The sequence below is a fragment of the Mesoplodon bidens genome (genome assembly GCF_964165515.1).
Source record: "Mesoplodon bidens genome assembly, chromosome: 14".
Classification (NCBI taxonomy): Eukaryota; Metazoa; Chordata; class Mammalia; order Artiodactyla; family Ziphiidae; genus Mesoplodon; species Mesoplodon bidens.
Window position 1 is genome coordinate 31,040,277 of NC_138170.1, and position 17,591 is coordinate 31,057,867.

Consider the following 17,591-nt stretch of genomic DNA (forward strand, 5'->3'; position numbering starts at 1 on the left):
AGGTCAGCTCCAGGAGGAGGGCTGGGGGCACTGCCTGGATGAAAAGCATCACCAAAACTGACGAGGCCAATAAAGATGCTCCATAGGAATAACTGCCCACATACAGCTTAAACTGTGGGGACGGTCTCTCTACCCCAGGCAGCAGCAGGAGGAGGAGAAGCAGCACATTCCTGGCAGGAAAATGGGCCCCACTCCTGACCCCTGGGGAAGCTGAGAGCATGGAGTGGGCAGGGAGCCAGAGAATGAGCACTGGGCAGCCACTACCCTCGGCTGGCAAGCCAGCCCACGCAGACCTGGGGCTCGGGGTCAGTCAGCTCTCCCCCGAGGCTACAAAGAGGCAGGCGTGATGAGGACAGTTAGGGGTGCCTCCATCTAGGGTGGAAGGGGTGGGGCTAGTGAAGGGAGCAAGACTCCCCCTACAAGGAACCATGACTGGAGCAGCATTCTCTGCACTTGATCTTAGCCAAAAGGCCGAGAAACGATGGAGCAGCATTCTCTGAACTGGGAGGCAGGGAATTTGACCTCTGTCTTGGGCCTCCTTTCTGAGAAGGGCCTCCTGGGCAAGGGTGGAATTTTTGCAAGAATCTCAGAGATTTCTTGGAGGGAGGGTTTTGTGCAGTTCCCAGCTGGGCTGTAGACATGACCAAGGACCTCTGATGACCCTTCCAGTGCATGTCTGCAGGAAGATAAGGACAGAGCCAAGGGAGACTGAAAGCTCAGGAAAGAGGGAGCTGGGATACGGTCGTACCCAACAAGTCCTAGACGGGAGGAGCAATGCCGAGCACGCTGTGATGTCTTGTGCTCTGATTTGTCCCCAGTCCAGTGTCCAAAAGGCTCATGCTCCAGGCCCCAGGATGGTGGGTGGGGACTGTGAGTAGAAACAACAGAAGCCACAGAAGACAAACACCTGTTTTTCACTACACTTTCTCTAAGGAACCAGCGCATACGTTGCAGCAGTGTGAGCGACCAACACCAAAGCCACAGGAGAGAGAGACACAGTGTCCTGTTTCAAGATGAGTCCAGAGGCCCAAGTTCCTCTGGCTCCTGAGGCTGAGACGGAGGCATCTGCCCAGGGCACATGGTCAGTGGGGGAGCTGCAGGTGGTGGGGATGGCTCAGCTGTGAGCACACCTGCTGTGGGTTCCCAGTCCCCTCAGCCCAGTCCTAAGAGGCAGCGTTGGAGATGTCGGCAGAGGTCAATAACAGCAGCTGTGCCAAGACAGGAAAAAGAAAAAAAAAAAAAGAGAGAGAGAGAGAGTGAAAGATTTCCCCGCTTAGAAGATGAGTGAGCTAATTCTTAGCTACTTCCTAGGCCCTTCCAAGGACACTCCAAGATTCTTGCAAAGGACTTAGCAAGAAGCTTGAGTTCTTCAATCACAGATAGAGGAAACAGTCTGTTATGAATATCAGTATGATTGCATTTTAAACAGAAGGCACGTGGTCTTGATACACATGGAATATGTTTGGGTCAGGATGATGGGCACTGGTTTGAGATTCAAATATGGTAAATTTCATTGAGTGATGGATTAGGCGAACTCAAGGATAAACGTTAACAATGGTCATCAGTAGGGTGATGCTGTAGACTAGCATGTTTATGTCTCCCTCAAATTCATATGTTGAGACCTAATCCCCAATGTAATGGAATTAGTCCCTTCGAATAGAGGCCCTAGAGTGCTCCCTTGTCCCTCCCACCTTATTAGGACACCGTGAGAAGACAGCTGTCCATGAACAAGGAAGTGGGCCCTCACCAGACACCAAATTTGCTGATGCCTTGATCTTGCACTTCCCAGCCTCCAAAACTGTGAGAAATAAATGCTTGTTGTTTACAAGTCACCCAGCCTATGACATTTTGGGATTTTGTTTCTTCCAATCCCAAATCCCAAAGGATCTAAATCCTGCTGCATGCACGGAAGATTCTTTATAAGATAAAGATTGAGCTTGTAACCTGAAGGACCAAAATCTACCTTGACAAGCCCTGTAAGGTCTAGAAGCCTGTACTTATTGTTTCTCAGAGCTGGTACAGAGCTATCACAGGGGAGTCAACGACAGCCAAGGATGATGATGCATAGGAGGGCAGCAGGCCTTGAACCTAGATTTTCTTGGAGGAAAGCAGTCTAGCTGGCAGAGTGTCTGCAGGGATGGTAACAGATGGAGATAAGCAGGTGGGTGCCTGGGCGTGGGGGGTGTCTAAAGTCTCCAGGAAATAAGAGGTATGTTATATTGATCAGGTGGAACCCAGAGAGGATGGGAAATTCAGGAGCAGCTGAAGCTCAGAAGTCCGGAGGGGAAGGCTCGATGGGCATCAGAGCTGTCAGTAGACAGCAGCCCACACGCCATCACAGAGGACTTGGGAGCAGGGGTCCAGGCAACTGTAACAGGGACTCAGGCACATGGGACCAGACAGGGACTGGTCCTGAAGTTGTGGGGGGATAGAAGTCAGGGATACGGCAGATACCGGTCAAGGATAGACTGACAGCCATGGGGACTTAACTCCGGGACTCACTGGGCCAAGCCCTGGGGGCCGGACCCTGCTTTGTGGTCCTCTCCGGGCCTCTGGTCGACCAAGCCTTGGCCTGTCACATCTGATACTTCTACCCTGAATGCTCTGTGCAGGTATCTCCATCTGCCTTATCCTCGACAAGCTGCATGTGACCAAATCCATAGTTTCAGAGCCCCTGGCCGGCCCAACCATAACTTATTTAAGCCCAGTTAGAGGTTTATCTTAGGCCTTTCCCATGCAGTCACTTTTCCATTCATGACTGTAGGTAACCACACCACATCATGACTCTGCAAAGCTTGAGCTCAGCTCTGTCTTGGGCAGATCGGTGCTGAGATCACCCCGAGGTCTTCCACTCCAGCCTCTTAAGTTCTCTGTGTTTTCCTGCTGGAAGTTCCTGTTATGAAGAAGCCTTGTTCATTGGGTTAGTTTATGCTAAGATGTAAGTGACAGGCAACAGCTTAATGGGAAGTGGTTACTGACTCTATCTGGAGCAGCAGGCAGATTTTGCAGTCTTATCTGGTAGCTTTCCAAGCCCGTCACCACTGATCTCCCAGCCATAACCCCAGCAGGGATGCCAGCCACTGAGCCTTTCCTTTCCCAGCATGTGGTCTATAACTGTCAGGGTCCTGCCTTCCAGCATCTGGACAGCCAGAGAAAGAGGAGGACTGAGAACCCCAAAGAAGTGGGCCTCCTATGGGGGATGCCAGGCACAGTGCTGCTTTGGCAGGGGGAGGGGAGGGGAGAATGAAACTTTGGGTCAGGTGAGAGTATCAGCAGCTGTCAAATCCCGATGGTAATGGTGATGACTGTCCTCAACCTGCTGGTAAAGCCAAGTTAACTCTGCTGCCTGTCCTCAGTGATCCCTGGTATCAGGAAATCTTCGCTGCCACCAGGGGGAAATGCATTTCAGGGCTCATTATTTGTATACCAAGTAGCAAAGAAATAGAATTGACCTGAAAACTGTCATTAGAATTTGCTAAGCACCTAAAAATCATACTGCACCATTTGCCTCAACCATGGTCTTCAGTTTCTAGTTAAGTTATTAACACACTTTCTTTTTGCTCTTGGGCAAAGTAGGTGGGGACCTGTCGGCACACGTCCTTGATGGGCACTCCATACTGGGCTAAGTTCTTGACCCGGCTGGATAAACCAGTGTAGGTCAGGCCTCGAGTGGATGGATAATGCTTTAAAGCCTGAAAGAGGTGGCATTTCAAAACGGTGAGACGGCAGATAGAGGTGGTGCAGCAAGGACGAAGAGCGAGAAGCCTATTCCAGTGCGCAAAAGTAGCCATGAACTTGCCCTTGAGTTTTGTCTATAGCGGCAATATCCTGTCTGACCACAAGGTGATGACATTACTCCAAAAAAAATCTGTGTGTCAGCCTGTGTGTCCCTGTAACGCTGTACTCCTTTCACTCTTAAACTCTTCCAGCCTCCAGTGCTTTTCTCATCTCTAAAATTATGTATTTCATTTATATAATGCTTTTACTTGTTATAAATCAGATGAGGGGAATACTTTCTACCTCTCTTTAAAAAAATTGACAAATGTTTTATTTTTATGTGACCCAAAATGCATCTTTTTTCCCAAGCATCAGCAACCCACCTGAAATGGACATTCATTTTGCCCAAATGTCCTGGGCGGGTTATTTAAGCAAATGATGCCAGATTTCAATGATTTGCCAAGGACCTCCTGCTGCTTTTTAATTTATTTGACAGCCCTTGTCATTTAAGAGGCTGGGAGGGAGAGAGTTTCAGCCGTCTGGGTTCATTTTAAACTAAAGATAACATGTGTGTATGTGTGTATGTGTTTAAAGGCTGTGCAGGGGAGGAGAGAAGGCATGAGGATAAAAATACTCTATTAGTTCACTCTAATATTTACATTCAACTACTTATATTCACTAACATGTAGCTCACACCCTTTTGGAATAAACTAAAATTATGTCATTGTATGGAGTTTTCATTGGTCCATTTTCATTCATATGATGTAATTTAAATGGGCCATGGACTGGACTTGGAGTCCTTTGCATGGTGATAGAATTTCATGCACATTAAGAACAAGTATGAACTGAATTCCCCTGTGTATACAGCACCATCCTAGGAGGTCAGGATGTAGAATTGGAAAACACCAAACTAGGAGGGGACCACAGTGAACTGGTTTCACTTACCTGGTGGTCCAGGGCTTTACTAATATCGTCCAAAGTTGGACAGCTTCATCCATCTTGGCTAGGACACAGGCCATCTTGCTAAACAGCTTAGCCACCAGAAGGGCCTTAAAGCAACACAGCAGAACCCTGTCATTCATTCAGTCACAATATGGTGGCCTCCTGCTTGCCATCAGTGCTGCACATAGCTGGCCCTTCAGACTGTGGCATTGAGCATCCCGGCATAGCCCGGCCCTGGGCGTCAGAGCAAAGCGCCAGCAGCAGGAGTGACAATGCACACAGGGCTCTGCTGCCCCCGAGGGCCCGTGGCACTGTCACTGCTGCAGGCACCACGGGAAGGTATCCCCCGGGGCACTCTGCATACCCTTAACAGACTGGTGGGACTGGAGGGGTAGGGCGTCAGCCCCAGAAACAAAGCTGAATTTAAGGTCCCGTTCATGGTCCTCAGCCGCCTCCATGACCCTCAGCTTCCCCATCTGTAAAGCAGGAAAAGTAGACCCTCTCCCACGGGGATTCCATGAAAGGATGAGACAAGATACTGCCTGCTTGTGAAGCCAGTGTGTGAGATAGAGTGCTCTCCGGAGGTACAAGGTGAGGAGAGGCCTCGGTCCGGACCTCTAGACCCAGATCTTGGCTCTGGGTCTGCCACTGACCACTCCTGACGTGGCCCTGGACCTGACCTTCAGCCTCTCTGAGTTTTGCAGTAAAGCCGAGGTTCTCCAGCTGAGTCTGACTGAGCCCATCTCCCTCCTCCAGCCAGAGCAGTTCTGACTTCCATTCCATAGAGTGGCATTGTGTGACATCTTTCATTGGAAGAAAAGTCTCTATGGCTTAAAACAGAGTTGGAAATCCCTGGACTGCCTCCCTTTGAGGAGGACTCGGGAGCCGTGTCCTCAAGGAAATCAGGAGCAGGTCAGGTGAAGAGTGAGGGGGGTGGTGTTTGGGAAGGAGAGTGTGGGAGGTCCAGGCAGGAGCAGAGAGAAAGCCTGTGTTTGCGGGGTGTGTCCTGAGATGTCCAGTGTGGAAGTAGGAGGGGAGCTTCCAAACAGCAGGGGCCGGACGGCAGAAGCCCATCCAGGGAGTAAGGAGTGTGGGCTTTTCCTTCATTTAATCCTCTCAGAGTCCTTTCCGGTAGGAAAGGCAGCTGTTGATTCTGCTTTGCAGATGAGGAAGCTGAGGTGCACAAAGGCTGAGCCATATCTCTCGTTCTAGAGCTTTTCTATCAGGCAGGTGTCCCTTCCCAATCCTGCCTCTTTCTGCCAGGTCATACCTCACCATACCCAACCATCTGGGCAAGTGGAAGCAAGGTTTCTAAAAGTGAAAATAAATTATTCTCCTGCTTTTGTAATAAACTGATTAAAATCTGAGATCAAGGGCTTCCCTGGTGGCGCAGTGGTTGAGAGTCCGCCTGCCAGTGCAGGGGATGTGGGTTCGTGCCCCGGTCCGGGAGGATCCCACATGCCACGGGGCGGCTGGGCCCGTGAGCCATGGCCGCTGAGCCTGCGCGTCCGGGGCCTGTGCTCTGCAACGGGAGAGGCCACAACAGTGAGAGGCCTGTGTACCGCAAAAAAAAAAAAAAAAAAAAATCTGAGATCAAGACAAAAGACCTCTGTAGCACATACCAGTTATAAGAAATCTGGGTTCTTGAAATGGCTCTCTTATTTCAGAGGCCTTCAGGAGCCCTGTGAAGTCAACACAGGAGACGAACACAAAAGGATGTGGGATCCCTAGAGATCACAGAAGTTCCTACTGCAGTCACTGGCTCAAAAAGAAGTCACTGCAGATGCAAGAAAGCTGGTCCTTTATCTAAAGAGATGTATTCCCTCAAGATCCTAAACCTAGAGAATGTCTATGTAGACAGGGTCCTCTTCTCTCTAGAAAAGCATAAGGCAAAATATTGGAGCAGGCAAGGCTTTCTTTGGCATTTATAATGAACGTGTTCCACATCTTACATTCTCGTAATCCAAGATTCCATCCCATTCATTCAAAACATTGTTGTCTCGGATGCTGACCATACCTCGAAAGGTATTGACATGGATGCTCTGGGTCCCAACAGATCCATCCAGTGGCTGGTTGTCACTGATGTTCTGGAGATCAGGCTTAGCCCAAAGACACTACTGAAACTGCCCTTAACAAATCGAATGACTGTTACAACACTAAATGCAAAGGTCATTTCTCAGACCTCCTCTTATTTGACAAAACAGCAGCATTTGACACCGTTGTGGCCCTCAGTGGGCCTCCGGGACACACACGTTTGCCTGTTTGTTTCCATCATTCTGACCAGCCTTCTCCCTTTCCCTTCCCCAGCCTCAAAATGTGGATGGTCCTAGACCTTAGTCCTCGGACCTTTCCTCTTTTCTGTCTACACTTAGCTCACTTAGTGATTTCACCCACCGTGTTATGGCTTTCAATACAGTCTCGATGCTAAACATTCCCAAGTGTGTATGTCCAGCCCAACTCTCTCTCGACCCCCAGACTCATGCATCTAATTCTCTACTTGATGCCTAATCATCTGAAAGTCAACACGTTCAGAACTGATCTCCACCCCCGCCAACCTGCTGCCCACAGTCTCCATCTCAATGAATGGAACCACCATCCCTTTCTCCACTAAGGTCAGTGCTATTGGAGTCATCTTGACTCTTCTTTCCTTCCCACCCGTATCCAACTGAGAAGAAAATCTTTTCAGCTGTAACTTCAAAATACATACAGAACTAAATAACTTCTCATCAACTCGGCTACTACTACCCTTGTTTAATCTGCCCCCCGGAATCTTTTGAAAGCCTCCTAAGAAGTGTTTGTCAGAGCACCCTGGTTAAATCCCAAGGCAGACCAAACCCAGCCGTAGCTTCCTATCTCATGCAGTATAAAAGCCACATGAGTTACAGGGACCTACTGGGTCCCACAGGGTCAGACCTCTGTTACCTCTCTGCCTTCACTTGCAACTCTTGTTCCTCTCACCTGTCAGCTCCGGCTACTCTGGCTTCTTCACTGTTCTTTGCTCAGGGCCTTTGCACATTTTGTTCCATCTGTCTGGGACATTTACTCCCAGGAATCTGAGTTTTGCTTCCTCATCTTTTTTTTAAAACATCTTTATTGGAGTATAATTGCTTTACAATGGTGTGTTAGGTTCTGCTTTATAACAAAGTGAATCAGCTATACATATACATATGTTCCCATATCTCTTCCCTCTTGTGTCTCCCTCCCTCCCACCCTCCCTACCCCACCCCTCTAGGTGGACACAAAGCACCGAGCTGATCTCCCTGTGCTATGCGGCTGCTTCCCACTAGCTATCTATTTTACATTTGGTAGTGTGTATATGTCCATGCCACTCTCTCACTTCGTCCCAGCTTACCCTTCCCCCTCCCCGTGTCCTCAAGTCCATTCTCTAGTAGGTCTGGCAGAATGGGAATAAAGACACTTCCTCATCTTTTGTGATCAGGATGTAACCTCCCTGGGAGCCCTGTCTAAGACTGAGGATGCCACCCCTGACATTCTCTTTCCCCTCTTGCTTTCTTTTTCTCTGTCACACTGATCACTCTATATAGTTTGCCTTTAAAAATCATACCGTCTCTTCCTGTAGGATGTAAGCTCTCTGATCAGGTTAGGGACTTCTGTCTGCTTTGTTTACTGCTGTATCTCCAGCCCATAAAACAATAGCACGTAGGTCCTCAATCAATGATGGTGAATGAAGCAGTAAATAATTTCCGTATGTGTCCTCAACCAAAAAGAGTGTCACGAGAGAGAATAGCAATGAGGACCCAATTCAGATGCCGGGGGAGTAGTTGGGGAAGGGTCAGGCCTTTCTGAGAAGTGACTTTTGGGCTAAGACCTTCCAGAAGCCTGGGTGTGGCCAGTTAGATGTCTGGGGTTGGGTGGTGAAGCAGCCTGATCCACGGTTTGGGTTTGCTGGGGACTGAGAGGTTTCTTGAGTGCCAGAGGAAAGTGCCAGGCAAACCAGGATGCGTGGGTCACTCTGGAGGAGGGTGTCCCCAGCAGAGTCTGGGAAAAGTGCCAATGCTCAGCGGGAAAGGTGGGGGGTGCAGGCTGGGTGGCCATGGAAGCTGGACCTGGGTGATTTTCTATCGTCTGTGTGATGGGAGCCACCAGAGGGTCTTTAAAAAACCTCTTCTAGCTCTCTGTGGAGAACGGATTGGAGGCCAGTATGAGTGAATGTGGAGACGTGTTATCTCCCGGTAACAAGAGTTCTGAAAGCGGGTCTGAGTTTTATGAGCTTCATTCCAGATTCATTCCAGGCCCTTGGGGTGAGGGTGAGGCTCCAGGCTTGAGTTATTGCTACCTTGTCTCTTGGGGTTGGACAGAGAGGGCAGGTTGGGAGCTGCCTAATTTCAGTTCATATAGGCACTTACTGTGAATTGCTAAGTGGGTGATATCGGAGTGGTTTCTTGATAAAGAGAGAGCTTGTCAAGGGGGATTTCGGAGCCATTTTCCCCATCAAATCAATAGAGGTGTTAATCCTCAATCTAGATAACAGAATAATGCAGTTGCCGACATTGGCTTTAAACCCCACTGCACATGAACCAACTGTCAAGGACCTTGGCTGCCAGCAGACAGGCCTGGATGATGAAGAATGCCAGGCATGCAGGGCTGGGACTGTGGACTGTGGACATTCCAGGCCTGACTCCCTTCCTTCCGTGGGCACAGGGGCGGGGCCCACGAGATTCTGGATGGCCTGATGCTTTACTGCCTGCTGGCATCCTAGCCAGTGGCAGGAAGAAACCCATCCTGTGCCAGACTGTAGGGTGGGGTTTCCTGGCCCAGCCTCTTTAAGGCAAAAACTATGACTTAGGAAAAGAGATTGGCAGACAGACAAGTATCATAACAGTTTTGTCCTACACGGACATAGAGAACAGACTGGTGGTTGCCAGTGGGGAGGGGTTGGGGGAGGGATGGAGTGGGAGTTTGGGGTTAGCAGATGTAAGCTTTTATATATAGAATGGATAAACAACAAGGTGCTACTGTAAAAAAATAATAAATAAATAAATAAAATAAATCTTTAAACAGGTTGAGAGCATTACTGAACATCTTCAAAATAAAATTCACCCCAACACTCTCACAAAGTTATGATTATTCTTGCATAATTTCTCCTGGTGCTTTCCCATGGGAATTTATTAATATAATTTCCATAAATAAATGTGGTGTTCTCCTTTTTTTATAATGATATATTTCAATTAATCATTTAAAGACATTTAAAAAGCAGGGGGAAGCAGAGGATATACAAATACAAAATCCAAAAGGGTTTTTTTCTAATTATATGCATAATGTTGCAATGAATGTCTTGGTGTGAAAACATTTTTATTCTTTTGTATTATTTCTATAAGATAAACTCCCAGAAGTAGATTGAAATTGAAACACATTATGTGTTTGAAACACATTATGATTCATGATACACACTGCCCAAATGCTTTTCAAAGTATTGTGTTTATTTGCACTTTCACCCATAATGTATGCATATACAAATTTTATGGCAATAAACATTATTCTTTTTTAAAAGTTTTAATGGTTTAAGTATGACATCAAATCTTATTTTTGTTTTATCTCCTTGATTATAGATGAGATGACTGAATATTTTTCCATAAGATTTTCTTTCTTCTTTCTTTTTTTAACTAGTTCCTTGTTATTTGTAATTCCTGGATGAACCTCAGCTTCCTCTTCTGTAAAATGGGGATGTTAGCAGTATTACCTTATAGGATTGTTGTAAGGGTTAATTAGTCAGAGCAGTGTTGGATAGTGGTCATAGGCTTAGCTTGGATGTCATCTAGATTATCTGGCTTTGGATGCCAGCTGTGATATTTGAAAGCTGATGGAGGTGGGGATTGGCAAGTTCCCATTGCCAAGAGCAGGCGGGATTGGACATATCGTTGTGGCCATCTTTGGAAAATACCGTCTATCATGTTAGTCAGTTTCTTCTTTAAATAAGTCTCTAATTACACAAATAATGCATCCTTTTAAAACATGAAAGTTAAGGCTAGCGTCCCTTTTGACCAGCACCTCAATTTCCATCTCCTCTCCAAAGGTGACTACCATATTTTGCTTGGTGAACATCTGATGGGACCTTTTGCTTGTGCATACCTACACGCACATACACACATGCCCACAGGCATCCATAGAAAATCTGTAATGTTTCTAATGGCTCACATTAATAGTATCGTACTGTATGTATTTCATTTCAATGTGATTTTTCATTCAACACATCCAGAGATTGTACTATGTCATGCACTAAGATCTCCCTCATCCTTTTCCATTTGTGCACAATATAGATATAGCATATTTTATTGAATAATTACACTATTCACCAACACAAAATGAGTGTCCTTTTCCCAGACTCTCTCTGACAGTTAAATGTTTTCAATTTTTGCAGTCGAATTGGTGAAAATGACATGATAATTGTTTTACTTTGCATTTCTTGGATTATTAAGTAAATATTTTCATGTTTATTGACTATTTACTTTTCTTTTGACTTGCTTATTTTTATACTTTGCTCCTGTTTTGAGTCATTTAAAAATTCATTTGTAGGATTTTCTTTATATAATATTTGTTGCAAAATTCTTCTCTCATACTTTCACTTATTTACCTTTGTTTACACTCTTTTGCTGAACAGAATTTTTAGAATGTTGATGTAATCAATTTCATCAATCACTTAGGCTATGGTTTTGTTCTGTGTTTTAAAATTTTTTGAAGTCTTTGTTACTCCCCAAATATTTTCCTTTAATACTATATAATTGTGTTTTGTGAGTTTAGATCTACAATTCGTTTATGAGTAAGTTTTATGACAGTGTCACTTAGGTCTTAATGGGCAGTCAGTTGTCCTAATCCCATTTATTGAATTCTTCCCCCTTTTATTTAAAATAGTATCTTTATTGTATGCTAAATTCCCATATATGCAGAGATCCTTCTGGATTTTCCATTGTGCTACACTGATCCATCTAGTTACTCTTGTGACAATATCCCAGTTTGTATAACTATAGCTTTCTAACATATTTTTCTCCCCCTCTTTATTCTTATTTTTCAAATTTGTCTTGATTATTCTTGCCCATTCAGTCTTCCATAGGAATTTAGAATCAACTTATTAGGAGCTTTTGATTGGCAATGCGTTGAATTTATTAACTAACTTGGAAAGACTTAACAAATACTTTTCTATTTGTAAACTTGTCATTTTTTTCCATCTTGCTTAGCATCCCTATCTGTAGCATGCAATTCTCAAAGCAGCCACAGGGTGGCGGTAGGAGCAAAGAAGGTGAAACTCGGGCCCCTCATGAGAGACCCGGGAAGCCCGGAACCCCTTGAGAGAGGAGAACGCTTGTGGCAGAGTGAGCTGGCAATTATCTGCACATAACACCTTACACTTATTTTGCATAGTTTACAAATATTTCATTTACATTATTTCCCTTGGAATAGGCGATGAAGGTGATCTTTCCCCATTTTATAGGTGAAAGAATGAAACATGAAGACATGCAGCCAGTCTGGGAGGATGCAGTGCCCACACCCTCCGGGCCAAGCCCAGTGCTCTTTCCACTTCATCCTCGTGCAGATTTCAGACTTCTCCACACTAGACAAAAGGAAAACAAAATTAGTGAAAGCTAAAATTCAAAGCGACAGCAGGAAAGTGTGTGCAGGACCGTCATCCCTATGTTCAAAGTCTTAGTGTCACTTCTGTGTGTCCCCCTCTCCTTTCCCTAACTTAGGTGGTCCCTAAAGCTCTGAATTTTTCCTTTGGGACATATCTCACATCTGCCTTTTCTCTCCTCCCAACATCATCATCTTCACCTCCTTCTGATGGCATCCATGACTCCAGGCTTCCCCTCCAACTCATCTGTTTCACCAAGGTAATACTTTTGTGTGTGTGTGTGTGGTACGCGGGCCTCTCACTGCTGTGGCCTCTCCCGTTGCGGAGCACAGGCTCCGGACGCGCAGGCTCAGCGGCCATGGCTCACGGGCCCAGCCGCTCCGCGGCATGTGGGATCTTCCCGGACCGGGGCACGAACCCGCGTCCCCTGCATCGGCAGGCGGACTCTCAACCACTGCGCCACCAGGGAAGCCCCAGGGTAACACTTTTTGTCAGTCAGAGATGGGGAAACTGGGACAAAGAAGGTTATTGTTCCAAGGATGGGATGACTGGGGTTGAATGGGAAGTTGGTGGGGCTTCCAAAGCAGGCGGGACCTTCCGAGAACATTTGGGTGGGTCGATGTACAAGGGGCCGAGGGCGTGGGAAGCTGCGACATGGTCAGGTGGTCGTTGCTATCTGATTACCTGGTAGGGCTCGGGGAGGGAAGATGCAACAGGAAGCAGGTGAGGGGCTATTCAAAGATAGGCAGGCAGGGACCTTGTGGTTTTCCCAGAGATCAGTTCATGCCTCATGGGTCAGCAGGACCACAGTCACACTCAACCATGGCCCAGACTTTGGAATCCCTTGTGCTCTAGGCTATGCTAATTCCAACAGCCTTGAGCCAGTTGCTTCAAGGTTCTGGTGACTCAGGGATCTGGTGACTGAGCCCTTGTCCTATTCCTCAGGATTGGGGCTTTATTTTATATCCGGACCCAATAATGGTCTTGTACCTGAGCAACGGACTTGGCTCTGAGCTCAGCTCCCCAGTTCTTTCAGCTCCAGGGTCCTGCCTCAGGTCCTGAGGGCCTGGTCCTAACCCTACCTCGCAGGTCTCCCTGACCCTGGACATCTGCCCCCCTGGAGCACCAACTCTTTTCGGCCCCAGACTCCCTGCCACCTGATTCTACTCCCAGGCCAGGACGCCTCCCGCTGTGACCCTTACTCCCTTCCTGGAACTTCCCGACCTGCACACCTGCCCCGACTCACTGGGCTCTGCCCGCCTGCGGCACCTCTCTCGGTTCTACTGTCGCCCACAAGGAGCCTCTTGAGGTGCCTCCAAGGCCAAGGGCATGTCGTCCGTTGACCCCAGGCAATGGGCAGAGTAGGCAGTCATGTTGGGCGAAGCACCAGGCAGCACCAGGCAGCACGGGGCAACCCGTCACCACTTATCACTGAGAGGCAGCTGAAAAAGAGCATCCTTTGGGGCCTGTTTTCCAAGAAGACTCCCTGAGTCACGGTGGAAATGTGACCCCGGGCCACGCCTCTCAGCACCAGCTGCTGCTACTTCCTACAGCTTTAAGAAGAGAAGTCAGAAACCTCAGTTTTGCCTTATAATGCAAATTGGGGCAACTCTTTGGGAAGGCGGGGCTGTGACTCAGGGAGGCCTGCAGGGGGGCCTGAGAGAAGGGTTCTGTGCAAGTGTAGCTCAGGTGTTCACACACACACACACACACACACACAAGCTGTGCTCTGGTCTGGGAAAAGGATAGGATTCCTTCACCCACCACACACATGCAAGCCTTATAGCTCCTCTGTGTTTTGTGAATTCTTTTCCTCTAAATTCACAGAATCTGGATTCATTATTGCACGTATGGGCATGGGGAGGGGAGGTGTTTATTCCCAGCATCTAAAAAAGCAGATCTACAGGAACTGTGCCTCTAAAAGGAAAATATCAGCTCGAAGGGCCCAGCATGGGTCAGGGGCAGGAAAAAGATGGAAACCTTAGCCAATCCGGTGAACAGAATCAGAAATTGTGTTAGATTTAAAAAAAATTTCACTAGACAGCAAACATTTTTAAAGCAAGCATTCCACAACTTTAAAAAAAACCCACTTTATTGGAAGAGTCATAAAAGCAAAAACATCCTCACTCCATTCTTCCTTAATCCCACCCTACACCCCAAGTGGATGGTGGCAGATCCCTATGTAAGTGGAATAAAATAAGGAGAATTGGAAAAAGACACTTTCCCCTCTCTTTCGGGCTCCAGTTGACCCTGTGGCCTGGCAACAGGGGATGCTGGATAATTTGTTGAGTGAACTGGGGAGTGGTCTGGCCCCTGGAGAAGGACAAGGTGGTTTGAACTATTAGGGCAGGTTGGGGAGGACCAAGAAACACTTGATCCAAGTGTTTCTCTTGGGTCAAGTCACATCCCTGTGCAGCCACTGCTGCCCATTCAAACCCCTGCATGTGGCTGATGGAGATTTTTGGTAGCTGTGGCCCGTACGCTTCCACCCGTGTTCCTACTCAAGGATCAAGAACCACCCCAAGCCCCCCGGACAACAGCTGCAAGCCTCGCCCCTCTCTGAGCCCCTGAGATTCCTTCACATCATATCTCATTTCCAACTTAGCCACCCCACACTCAATACTGTTCTGTACCCGTCCTCAAAACCTTTTTTTTTTTTTTTTGGCCACACAGCAAGGCATGTGGGATCTTAGTTCTCCAACCAGGGATCGAACCCGTGCACCTTGCAGTGGAAGCGTGGAGTCTTAACCACTGGACAGCCAGGGAAGTCCCCGTCCTTATAAAGAGAAGGCCCGTCTTACTTCCTTGCCCAAGCTCCAACTATAATGCCATCTTGTTAGTGAGCTATTCCTCTGCCTCTTTCTTCCACACCCAGGATTCCCAAGTTACCTGATATCCAACCTTTTTCCCTGGTTAGTGTCCTGGTTTTGGAAAGTGCTGTTCAAGGCCCTTCACGATTACCTATCTACTGCCCATGACCTACAGACTAATTGCCAAGTACAGCAGTTCATAAAATATCAGATATACTTTCCTGGTAGGTCACCAGCTATTTACCTGTTACCATAGAAAGTTTCCACCTTCCTTACCAGAGCAGAATTGTTTGTGCTCACCCAGCCAGATCTCCCCTATTCTCACTGGAAGGAGGTAAAGGAGACTGTATTATTGTTTCAAATATGGGATGCCCCTCCCTGAGAGGGAGGAAAGCATTTTATCTCCCTGCCCCATGGATATCAGACTTGCCCATGTGACTTGTTTTCGCCAATGAATGTGAAGGGAAGTGGGATGTATCACTTCCAGGCAGAAGTTTTAGGAGCCAGCATCTGTGACACCATATTCCCTTTCCTTCTGCCGCAAGCAACAGTGATATTCCAAGTAGAGGCTACTCTGTCTTCCTGAGTCCCAGAGTGAAAAAGACGGGTAGATTTGTAGCTGATATATAATGGACATGTACTATTAGCAAGAAATACACCTTTGTTGTGGGAGTTTTGAGCTTTGGGGGTTGTTTATTACTACAGCATGCCAGGTGGGCGGGAGCAGTAACCCCTCACCCTCACGTTTCCCTGGACGGGAGGGCATTTCTTCCATTCTTCAGGAGGGAAACAGTACAGTAGAAACGCTTCCAGCTTTGCCCTGTTCCTCCTCCCTCCTTCCTAGAGGAGGAGATGTACCTTATCTGATTGGTGATGGGGGAGAGGGAGCTGGCATAGGTAGCCCCCTCCTTCCAGGCTCCCTTCGGGATATGTCTGTCTGCAGACCTGGCATCTTTTGCATGCAGCTGTGTGGTAAACCCCTAGGGACAGGCCTTGTGTGTTGGCCTGCAGCTGTCTGTGGGCAAACATCGAAACCAACCCACCTCTTATTGGTAATAAAGATGATTTTTTTTTTTTTTTTTTTTTTTTTTTGCGGTACGCGGGCCTTTCACTGTTGTGGCCTCTCCCGTTGCAGAGCACAGGCTCCGGACGCGCAGGCTCAGTGGCCATGGCTCACGGGCCCAGCCGCCCCGTGGCATGTGGGATCCTCCCGGACCGGGGCACGAACCCACGTCCCCTGCATCGGCAGGCGGACTCCCAACCACTGAGCCACCAGGGAAGACCTAAAGATGATATTTTGATCTCCGTATATCTGCTCCTAGTGAGTGCGTCTAACTCCCATATCTGAACCTGGAAATAATGGTGTTATATATTTGCTCCTTAAGACTCCAATACACAGCATCTATGTGGCTCAACTCCATTCCTGCATCTTATCATAGAGCATCACTGACATCCCCAGAGCTGTTCCTGGGGGATCTTTGACCATCCAGAAAGACTAGAGGGCACAGCCCAGCAAGCCGAAGATGGTGTAAGGAACCTGTTATCGCTCTGACTGCAGGAGAGAAGAAGCTGCCCATGTAGGGTCAGAGGGCTGTTGCTTGAGATTCATTAAAACTCAGAACTCATCATTTATCTAACTCCCCATGCCATTTCTCAGCAAACTGCTTCTATAACCCCAAACAGGGACTCAATATATGGTTGCAGGGGTCCTGGACTGCACCTCTGGTCCACACCTCTTTGCCCAGGTCCATTCCCTTGGAAAATCCACTTGTCTTCTGCATCACTCAGCTCTGACCCTTGCCTCCCTCTGAAGAACTAACCAAGGAAGACTGGGGGCCAGCAGGAGTGATGGTAGAAATAGAGCCTCCATGGCATCCTCAACCCCAGGCTCCTAAAGCTAGTGGGTTAGCCTGCTCCATCAGAAGAGGACGATGGGTTTCAATGGAGCGTTAAGTATGTGTTTCATGTTGAAAAATGAGAATTAGAGAGGTTGTGGGACTTGTTGAAGGCCACACAGCTACTGTCTCTGTGCCTCCTTTCAAACTAAACAATCATAATCGTGACAGTTCATTGAAGGGTTCCTGTGGGCCCGGTCCCTTCCTGGCCTCTTGCCATGTATCATCTTATTTAATTCGCACATCAGGTATACGAGGTGAGTCTTATTACTATTAATTTAAAGATGATGGAACTGAGACTCAGATAATTTTTGTAACTTGCCCCAAATCTGATTCCATAATTGACTCTATTACCTATTCTGTTCAGTTATATTTTAAAAGTTAGTATTGTAAAACTCAGAAATTCAGTCTGAGAGCTATTCTGTATCTTGCAGGAGGGAATTCAGATCCTACACATCCAAAAGGAGACGCGATGGTTCCACTATATTTTGTTGTTGAAGTATAGTTGATTTACAATGTTGTGGTAGTTTCTGGTGTATAGCAAAGTGACTCAGTTATACATATATATACACATTCTTTTTCATATTCTTTTCCATTATGGTTTATTACAAGATATTGATTATAGTTCCCTGTGCTATGCAG

At 47.2% G+C, this 17,591-nt stretch overlaps 1 protein-coding gene across 1 annotated transcript; it reads right to left on the reverse strand.

The window, feature by feature from the left end:
* Positions 1-260: 260 nt before the first annotated feature.
* On the reverse strand, positions 261-7,291 carry LOC308628011 (gastrokine-3-like; the record flags this gene model as incomplete). The annotated part of the gene is given in 7 exon segments (XM_081254580.1): positions 261-327; positions 948-1,065; positions 3,551-3,692; positions 4,663-4,703; positions 4,706-4,766; positions 6,612-6,746; positions 7,157-7,291. Coding segments are annotated over 7 exon segments (699 nt in total).
* Between the last annotated feature and the right edge of the window lie 10,300 nt (positions 7,292-17,591).